Source organism: Misgurnus anguillicaudatus, chromosome 21 (assembly GCF_027580225.2).
Source record: "Misgurnus anguillicaudatus chromosome 21, ASM2758022v2, whole genome shotgun sequence".
NCBI classification, from domain to species: Eukaryota; Metazoa; Chordata; class Actinopteri; order Cypriniformes; family Cobitidae; genus Misgurnus; species Misgurnus anguillicaudatus.
In genome coordinates, this window is record NC_073357.2 from 63,837,000 (window position 1) to 63,847,251 (window position 10,252).

The window sequence follows — 10,252 nt, forward strand, 5'->3', positions numbered from 1 at the left end:
TAACAGTAACTGTAAAATACTTTTATTATTGAAAATAAACATTTATTTTAAACAAAGTGAATGTCTGTATCCTCCAGATATAGTAAGAGAAACATGATAAAATGATGAATAAAATAAAAAAAATCTTTTATTCCTGGCAAGTTTAGTTGATTTAATTTACATCACTGTTTCTAAGAGTTTCAGGGCATGTTTTGTAATCTATTTGTGGTAAAGATTTATATATTGGTATTCTTAAATAGGTTAGTTCACCTCAAAATTAAAATTTGATACACATATATTTTTTACCTCTGTGTCATTCCAAACCATGTCTAACCTCCGATTGTCTTCAGAAAACATTTTTAAATATTTTTGATGAAAACCGACTTTCGATTTGTGAAAATTAAACTGCAGTCTATGGGACAGTCAGTTTTCATCTAAAAATGTGTCCCAAAAACAATCTTGGAGAACTTGGTGGTTTAGAACGACAGATAGGTAAGTCATTTAGGATAAAATTGAAATTTTGGGGTGTACTAACCCTTTAAAGGAATATTCAATTTTCCTAAAAGAAAAATCCAGACAATCCACTCACCACCACGTCATCCAAAATGTTGATGTCTTTCTTTGTTCAGTCGAGATGAAATTATGTTTTTTGAGGAGGGCATTGCAGGATTTTTCTCATTTTAATGGACTTTAATAGACACCAAAATTAACACCCAACTCAACACTTAACAGTTCTTTCAAACGGAGTTTCAAAGGACCATAAACAATCCCAACCGAGGCACAAGGGTCCCATCCAGAAAAACGACTGTCACTTTGACAAGAAAAATAAAAAATATGCTCTTTTAAACCACAACTTTTCGTCTAGGTCCGGTCCAGCGCGACCTAATGTAAATGCGTAGTGACGTAGGGAGGTCACGTGTTACATATATAAAACACACATTTGCGGACCATTTTAAACAATAAACTGACACAAAGTACATTAATTAGTATCAGTTGACATACAACAACGTCGGAAAGGTCCTCTTTCAACACACTTGTAAACACTGGGGCGGAGTTTCGCAATCGTCTTCTGTGACCTCTTGACCTCATGACGTATTGCGTGGGGTCACCTGGCGCATTACGAAAAGTGTATATTTGTTATTTTTCTTGTCAAAAATGACAATCGTTTCGCCAGACAAGACACCCACGCCTCGCTTGGGATCGCTCATAGACCCCCGAAACTGTGTTGAAAAAAACTGTAAAGTGTTGAGTTAAGTATCAAATGTTGGGCTCCATCAAAGTCCATCAAAATGAGAAAAATCCCGCAATGCTTTCCTCAAAAAACACAACTTCCTCTCGACTGAACAAAGAAAGACATCAACACCCCGGATGACATGGTGGTGAGCAAACCATCTGGACTTTTCTAAGAAAATGGAATATTCCTTTAAGAAGTGAAGCATAATGCACACAGTTTTTCATACAAACATCAGTCAGACTAGAACATCATGCACATCTCTTACAATCCGTTCTATAAGGGAAAAACAAGAAACCCAGAGAATGTGGAGTACTTCCAGCCTCCCATCAGGTTGCCTCTCTCTAGTTTAAGGTAAGCCTTGTCTCCTCTCTCCATGGTAACCAGAACTGCATTAGTTGCTGCCTCGTGAGTTACATCCTGGTCGCCAGCGAAGGCCGAGATGACCGGCCAACCGTTTAAAATTAGACTCACCTAAATAAGAAAAAAGCTCTGTTTTATGACATCATTTAAAAGATTAGATTATTTTCCACACAAAAAAAGGTGGAAGCTATTTTAAAAAATGTTACCAGCCAGCACCAGCATTTTTTATGATTTTCACAAAAGTTTAATGCCTTCCAGAACATGTTCTTCTATAAATATAAAAACATACTATATATTAAACGAAAGAACAGACCATCTGCTTTCTGCGGGTTTCTTTAAAAATACCAAATTTTGAATAATTGCATTTTTCTGAAGATAAAATTCAGAGCGATGAATTTACTGTTTTTGGATCAGTGGATGCTTCAGTGTTTAATAAGTTGGGTAAGAGCGACACTTAGTGGATCATAGCAGAAATATGGATTGGTGTAAAATTTCATCATTGGCAGGAAAGCGTTTGTTCTCTTTGAGATAACTCCTCCATGGCGAAGAAAGAGGTAACAGTAGAGGCAACATTAATAATTAAGATCTGAAGCACAGCTGACATGATGATATCTTAAAAAAATTCATGAAGAATGATGTGCGACTCACTTGTATTGTCTGTCTGTTGTAGACTTTGACCACATGGAAACTGAAGCTATATATTCCTTTTCTAGGAGCCTGGAAAATACTTCGTGCTGGATCAAAATGACCCCCAACATTTACCAGAACCTTTAAGAGAATATACAGATAGACATGTGGGAATACTTGGTCAGGTAAATCAACTTAGGTAAAAAAAAACATTACAGAGAATAGTTTACCCACAAATGAAAACGCATATACTTCGGCAATCATTTTTGTTTTCTTTAGTGCCTGACAGCTCTGGTCAATCAACAAACAGTTAATGACTATGAAACAACGTCAGGTAAAATTATATGCATCTAACCTGGTCAAAGTATATGATCATGGTTCGGTTGCTCATCTCAGAGGGTTCCAGGTTGTTGTTCCGGAGAGCCGAGAAGGCGATGCGGCCGGTCCCAGACCGCACGGACATTCCCAAGGCGTTCCCAGCCGGTTCTGTAGTGGGAGTGGAATCGCACACAACTAAACACTTTCCCTCCAGCAGGATGGGCTCTGTGTCATTTTGACTCCACACCAGCAGGGGACTCATCAGAAAGAGAAAGCGTACGAGAGGAGAGTAGTGGGCTAACCACGTGCCATTCATGATCCCGCTCCGAGTCTCTGACCCTCACCGGTGATTCAGGACAAGCACAAATAAATGCTCAACAGAAAATCTGCCTGTTCATTAAAAGATAAAAACACAACTTAATCCAGCTTCACCCAAGTCCACTATCTTCTCTTTGTCTTCAGGTCTATTAGCTTCTCAAGGTGTCTAACAGTGAACTTTTAACATGCAGACGTCAAAGCAGGTCTCTCCTGTTTAAGGCCAAAAGACAAAGGCGTGGTTATATTAGTCAGTGTGTTATTTTGGACTGTGTGTGTTTTGAGAAACCTGCAGAAGGCCATCTGGACTAGATGTCGCTCACGAAGTGACCATCTGCCTCCACATCACACTTCCAAACATTCCTACACGCACATGTAAACTCTATAAGAAGAAAGGATGTGTTCATTTTTAACACATTAAGTGTTATTTCGAGTTGATTTTGTGTTCAAATAAATAAAATGGATAACACAAGATGGACACAAAGTGTAATAACTCAGAAATGTGTCAAGTAGACAACTAGACACAACATCCATTTTAAAAAGACTGGGGCTAGTTGTCACAATTTAAAATCAAGTGTAAACCTTTTGTACAAGATGTCAAATAAATCTTTGGTGTCCCCAGAGGCGCGGGAAGATATTTTCGGTAGGGGGTGCTGGGGTGCTGGGGGGGGGGGTATAGTTATAGAATTCTAATTCTAAAATTCTATTTTCTGCTACTATCCTCTGGCCGGGCCGGGCCGTTGATTAAGCATATTTAATATTTAATCATTACTTTATTAGCCTCATTGGGTGGGGAGAAAACTATGCCATATTATCAGAAATATTATATCATCATCTAAATCATCTTCATCTAAATAAATAAATAATCAGATAATCGTTTACATTTTCAAATAACAGTATGCTCTATTAAAAATCAGTTTTGACTTAGTTCAAAACCAGCAACATGATTTTAAACAATAATTTAATTAGAAAGATTTAATTCAAATGTTTCAGTTGTTATTTACTTACTTTATTTGTATGTTAATTGCAATTCATGTCATAGTAATCTTCAGTTTAAATTTTGCTTTTAAAATGCTACATTTTCATATTTTTATCTATTTACTTATTTATTTTATATTCACCTAGATTGACAATAAAGCTTGGTTCGAGTATTTAAAAGATCATCTACCGGAGTCACACGGAGATACGGAGTTATTAACGAATATTTTATTATCAGAGTGCAGCATTTTATCAAGGTTTTCTGGTCTAATTAAATAAAACGGAAAAAAACTAAAAGGGTCATTTTTAAAGTTGGGTTAAAAGAATTTTGATATTAGCGGCGTTTTTAAGATTTTAAACTAATTCCAAAACAGCTCGCGTTTCTAAATAAGGCTTGCGCCGAAAATGTCATTTTATAGATTGCACTCATTCCCTTCACACACATATTATTCGTGCTTTAAGGGGTTTATAATTTAGAGCTGTTCCAGTAAACACGTGATTATGTCTGACCGAATATTTTCTCTGTTATTCGAATGAATTCGTTATTCGTTTTAAAGCTATTATCCGTGCCCTTCCGAATAACGTATTCGGCTTCGGGCACATCCCTATTATAGACTATATTTAGGCCAAAGTAACAATGTGTCCAAAAAGTTACACAAACTGCAAAATGATTTGTAAAACTTACAAAATGCAACACGAGTCATGTGCGGAGTCTCCTCTGGGACCCATCACGCACCGGGTCTGCTATTCTGTATGATGTAGCTTAAGTGCAACATGGAGTTTCCAGCGAACCAGTTATACATTCTCACTCGTGCCATGTAGCCTACGCCTTCTTTGTTTTCCTTTGCTTAAGTTTGTAATATGTATAAATTTTAACATGGAAACTTTATTGACATCACTCGAGTTAAGGCGATTTAGTGGACCTTTCAATTCACGGGTTTCATTTAATTCTATTTTTAAACGTAAATGTAATATTTTGTCTTAAGTTTTGTTTCAGTTTGCAATGCCTCCCTCCTGCACGGCGGTGTAAAAATAAGATATTTTTAGACTTTAAAATTCAAACATCATATCCTAAATTGTTGGAATATATTCCATATGTATTAAATTGGATTTATAGATGTTTAACATTAAAATCGATGCATGGGAATAATTTATATTAATTTTTAAAATACCCACCACTTTTAAATGCGCATGTTCCTTATTGTACATTGAGGCTTTACAATTTAGTTCCTTTCATGTCGTTTTAATAATTTACTTAAATCTTTTTACTTTAAATGTTTACTTTAAATGTTCTTTTACATTTACATGTGCGTTAAACACAATTTGGCTATATTTTTAAATGGTTTTTGAAAAGATTACCTTTTTATGATATGTGAGTCATTTGGACAAATAACGCTAGTCCTTGGGACTTTCGGGCTGTGTTTTTGAAAAAAAATCTTCTGAGACATTGCGAAGCTGATAGATAGGCTACAGATAGCCTAGTAATTCGTTCTATGTGGCTGTGAGTGTGCGTGCTTGTGTGTTATGCTTATAGGTACGCAGCGTATCGGCTGAATCGCAATCAGGTCATTAAAACACATCTGATTGGCTAATACACACTGAAATAAATTAAATCATTTTAAAATTAATAAATTAATCATTCTCTCTTCATCACACAGCCCAAACATGATTACATACAAAATGTATTTGAACAGTAACAAACAACAATCAGAGACATTTATAAGCTATCATTTTATGGTCAACGCAGTTTTAAATCTTTGCCACCAGGGGGTGCTGCGGTACCTGCAGCACCCTCACTTCCCGCGCCCATGGGTGTCCCCAGAGTACGTATTTGAAGTTTTAGCTCAAAATGCCCCACAGATCATGTATTACATCATGCTAAAATTGACACTTCTCTGCACTAAATGGCAGTGTTGTGGTTAGTGATGCGGTTATAGCAGATTACGGGGGGTATTATTATAATATGATCCCCTTCTGACATCACAAGGGGGGCACATTTTCTAGGTTGATACAAGAACTGGGGACCCAATTATAGCACTTAAACGTAGAAAAAACGTCAGATTGTCATGATATGACCCCTTTAAGTCTTGACCTAAGTCTACCTCAGTACTCAAATGATCATAAAACCTCTTATAAAACTATCAATATCTTACCTAAATTGTGCTACAGATTTACTGCCACAGTTTCAAGCTACAGTAGATGAGTCTTTCATTCTTTACAGACATCATCTCTTTGGGTCAGCTTCCCGGACAGGCTTTAGGTTAAGCCAGGATTAGACCTTAGTTATATTACAACATTTTAAGTCATTTTTGCAAACATAACTTACAAAAAACAATACTGGTGTGCATCTTGAGACAAAACAATGACACTGATATGTGTCACCATATGTCAATGTAAGATGTTTTTAAATTAAGGCAGCTTAATCATTTTAAATGTGCTGTGTATAGTCTATGTAAGCTGCTCACGAACACTGGACATATCTGACTGATGATGACAGTAAACTCTCACACACTGTGTCTGCAGGGACCGATGTCTAAGTTAACTCCTGGATAACAGGTGGGTCAGGTGATCATTGACTCTTTTAAAATCATGAGAAATATTCATTTAGAGCATATCATGTGAAGCTGAGAGTTATATTGACTTTGCACATTCATGTTTTATCTGACTGCTTGACATCCTGTAAACCAGTGGTTCTCAAACTTTTTCAGCTTGCGGCCCCCGTTGTGTAAGGTGCATTCCTTCGCGGCCCCCCCTAAAGAAAATTTATGACAAAAACTTCTAAAACTTAACATTTTAATTAAACAAAACATTAAATTATACAAAGTAGTGCTGCCTTATCTTTTTAGGTTTAATTTCACAGAAATTAAACCCCATTTCACAGAAATTAAACCCCAGTTTGAGAACCACTGCTGTAAAAGATGTCTGAATGGAGGATCTACTTTTAGCCAATGCCCCAAATATCTAGCCTGGCTCCGCCCTCCTACGTGCTTCCACTTAATTTTCATTTCGCTTCAGTACTACGTCTGGGACTGCTGTGTAGAGTTTCGTTTTCTCCTGCAAAAATCTGCAGGTCCAATCCATCTAACAGATGGGGTGGGTAAGAACGATGACGTTGAGGTCATGCGTCAGATTGAGTTGTAGTTCAGTAATGGCAGCGGAGAAAGACGTGAGAAAAGCTATTCGGTCCGTTGTTGCAAAACTGCTAAATATACAGAAGTTAAAGCCGGAGCAAGAACAATGTTTGCTAAGTTTTGTTTGTCTGATTATTCTGACTTGTTGTTTCCGGCCAGATTTGGTGCATGATATACGTCACGACCACACGTTAGCGATCGCCTATGGCAGATCCTGAGTGACTCTGGGCAGATCCAATAGTTTTAAACTTCAACAGACGACCCTCCTTAACAGAAGTAACGCTTTACAATGGAGCGTGGCCAGACTCTCTGTACAAATGAAATGAATGTACGAGAGTCTGGTTGGACTAGGCTACCAAATTATTAATCTGGCACCTTTAATCAAATGAAATCAGACAAAGCATTTATAGCTTTTCTAAGAAATCTTATATGTTTTAATAACATACTCAAATATTTTTTTATTTTAACACCTTTTTATATTAGTCTCTTGAGTTTGTGTAATTTAAGTACATATTCTTTTTAACTTTGTTTTTATTTCTTTTTTCTTTTTTAAGCTGTATTATAATTAGTGTTAGTTATGATGAATACTGTACTATCTTTATTAATACTAACATTATATCTAAACAAATATATATATATATATATATATATATATATATATATATATATATATATATATATATATGAAGAGTTTGGTTCCAAAACGCAATAAACGCCATTTTTGAAAAAAATGAGTTACTGCCAAAATCAGTATTATATCAGGTCAGTAGTTAAAAGTAAATTCTTAATTTTACGCAAAATCCAATATCCGCCGTGTTATTCTGTCATCTTTTCTCCCTTTTTTCCCAAAATGCGACAAACGCCACTCCCACTTTTTTACAGAACGCAATAACTCCATTTCTGATATTACAGCCCACCGTTCACGCAATGTAAACAAGCAATGGCGGACGCGCGTAGTACACGGAGTCCTGGTTTTCCTCATCTACTTTGTACTACGTGATCAACAAACAAAACAAAATAATACTTTAATTGCATCGCTAAACCTGTGATGGTTTTCTGTGATGGGAAAGAAACGTAAGCCATCAGCATCTAACAATAGGGCTTGGGCGCCGCGTTGCATTCTGGGACGTGGCGGCCATGTTGGTGGCCTCGCGAATGTAATCATACAGCAAGTTGAACGAGGAGAAGCGGCAGAGTTGGGAGAATTAAAAGAAAGAAAAAAGATGTTAAAATCCGGAAAAGTATGTGTAATTTACTGGGATACGTTAAACAGGGAAGCAGGGACCGGTATGTGGACAAAATCGGAACTATTAACGGTTGGGATCCATATGAAAAAAGAGTCATTTAAGATAACAGCGTGGTTGTTGTAAGAGCACGATTTCACGCCAATCTGTAAGCAAAGTCACGTATGACCTAGCTTCACAACTAGCTTAGTTAATGCAGCAGTTTTTGCTGTCAGCAGAGGGATAGCAACAGAAAGATGAATGTTGAAGTGTTCCCGTATTTTGGGCGAGTAAACCGGGACATTTCCTTTATGTTCAATGTTGACTTAAGCTATATAAATTAATATTCAGATGTTATACTTCACTGTCGTATATATAAATGTCATTTATATGTCATGTATACACATTACTGAGGGGTTGAGGTTAATGTTTGGTTTCCGATATTGAATAAAATATAATGAAGTTTTGTTCCTATCTGTCATTTTTAATGTAAATTACTTTTAATGTGTTACTTTATTATTAATACAGCAACGGTTTACCATGGTTGAAAAAATAACGAAAAATTAATCAAATTAAGACACACGATTGAGAGAAAGTATGTCTATAAACAGAGCGCAGCATGGAGCGCAGCAGTAAAGGAGGCAACCAACATGGCCGCCACGACAAGTAATGACGTCACGACGCCCAAGCCCTATTTCCCTGAGAGGCACTCGGGAGACGGGTGCTTGTTCTCCCGACAGCATCAAGCTTCTCATGCTAACACATTGACCCCAGAGGATCTTATGAAAAACTTTACATTATTTTACTCTAAGTCAACGAAAATCGAGCAGGACCAAAAACATTTTACAGTCGATCGCTGTGAAAGACGTTAAGCGAAGACGTCAAGTAACCGCAATGACAGGGTTCTTAATATGACAAAGTAAGTGTTTTGATTAATAACATTAATGTTTCTATTTTTAATAAGTGTGTACAACTAGTCAACTAAATGAATATAACATGGCAAAGATGAATGCACATTTATATAGGCTATTGATTCAATAGATTTATAGCATTTTGAATAAAAACTTGTCATGGATTTATTGCATTTTGTGGAAAAAAATAATCCGTTTTTATAATAAATCTTTGAAAATCAACTTATGGATTTGAATTTTTTATGTTTTTATAACCTAAAGATGCTGTGTGAAAGTTTGTAACAGAAAATAGTTGTTTTCATCTTGTCACTTTCTTGGTATAGAAAACACGTTTTTACCAAAATTTGTCAAAATGGATTTATTGCGTTTTGGAACCAAACTCTTCATATATATATATATATATATATATATATATATATATATATATATATATATATATATATATATATATATATATATATATATATATATAACAAATAGCTACGCTAGGTAAATAAATAAATAACAATGTATTGTTTATAAGACAATTAATAAAATATACGATAAATCAAACTTTTACAAATCACAATGACCAATGGATGAACTGCTAGAGGCGTCGTGTGGGCGGGGTTATCCGTGCTTTACTCTCATTGGTTTGTGAGATTTTGATCGACAGCTTTCCGACCTGGAAGTCAAGACCTCAAAACGGCTTTCTGATTGCGGCTCTACTTTGAATTGTAAATTACTCACATATTTATTTAGTATATTAGTTAATATAATCAATATTTGGGGTTTAATCATATGACTGTTTAATCGAGATGAGCTCAAAGTGCGTCGTCGTTATCATCATCATCATCATCATCATCGTTGTCCTCAACTTCTCACCCTCAGGTAAGTTAAGACTTTCAACTGACTTTGTGTTATTTTGGGAATATTTATTAGATTTACAATTTTCTTTTAAATCATGATTGTGTTTGTATCTGAATGATGAGGTGTTGGTGGCTACTGTTGATGTCTGTCAGATTAATATATGAGATAAGAGTTGTTTGTAATGTCAGGAGGAGTGTACTGACTGAAGTTAACACTGTAACTGTTCAACTGTTAGTCAATTTGTAGGCATTGCAGCAGTGATATTATTATGTGTCTGTCTTTCTATTAAAAGTTATCAGTTCATACACTTTAAAATCAGATTTTTAT

At 35.8% G+C, this 10,252-nt stretch overlaps 1 protein-coding gene across 1 annotated transcript; it reads right to left on the reverse strand.

Annotated features, from left to right (window-relative positions):
* Positions 1-1,209: 1,209 nt before the first annotated feature.
* LOC129453814 (cerebellin-1) lies at positions 1,210-3,055 on the reverse strand. Its single transcript, XM_055218205.2, has 3 exons — positions 2,556-3,055; positions 2,222-2,341; positions 1,210-1,684 (listed from the first exon to the last, which is right to left on the reverse strand). Exons 1-3 carry the CDS (start codon positions 2,832-2,834, stop codon positions 1,487-1,489), a joined length of 597 nt encoding a protein of 198 aa, XP_055074180.1. The 5' UTR covers positions 2,835-3,055; the 3' UTR covers positions 1,210-1,486.
* Between the last annotated feature and the right edge of the window lie 7,197 nt (positions 3,056-10,252).

What these genes read in the sequence shown, in the direction of transcription:
- LOC129453814 (XM_055218205.2), bottom strand. Translation starts at nt 2,834, where the DNA reads ATGAATGGCACGTGGTTAGCCCACTACTCTCCTCTCGTACGCTTTCTC. An exon ending in TGATCATATACTTTGACCAG is followed by an intron (nt 2,342 to 2,555) that starts GTTAGATGCATA and finishes ATTCTCTTAAAG; the next exon opens with GTTCTGGTAAATGTTGGGGG. An exon ending in ACAACAGACAGACAATACAA is followed by an intron (nt 1,685 to 2,221) that starts GTGAGTCGCACA and finishes TTTCTTATTTAG; the next exon opens with GTGAGTCTAATTTTAAACGG.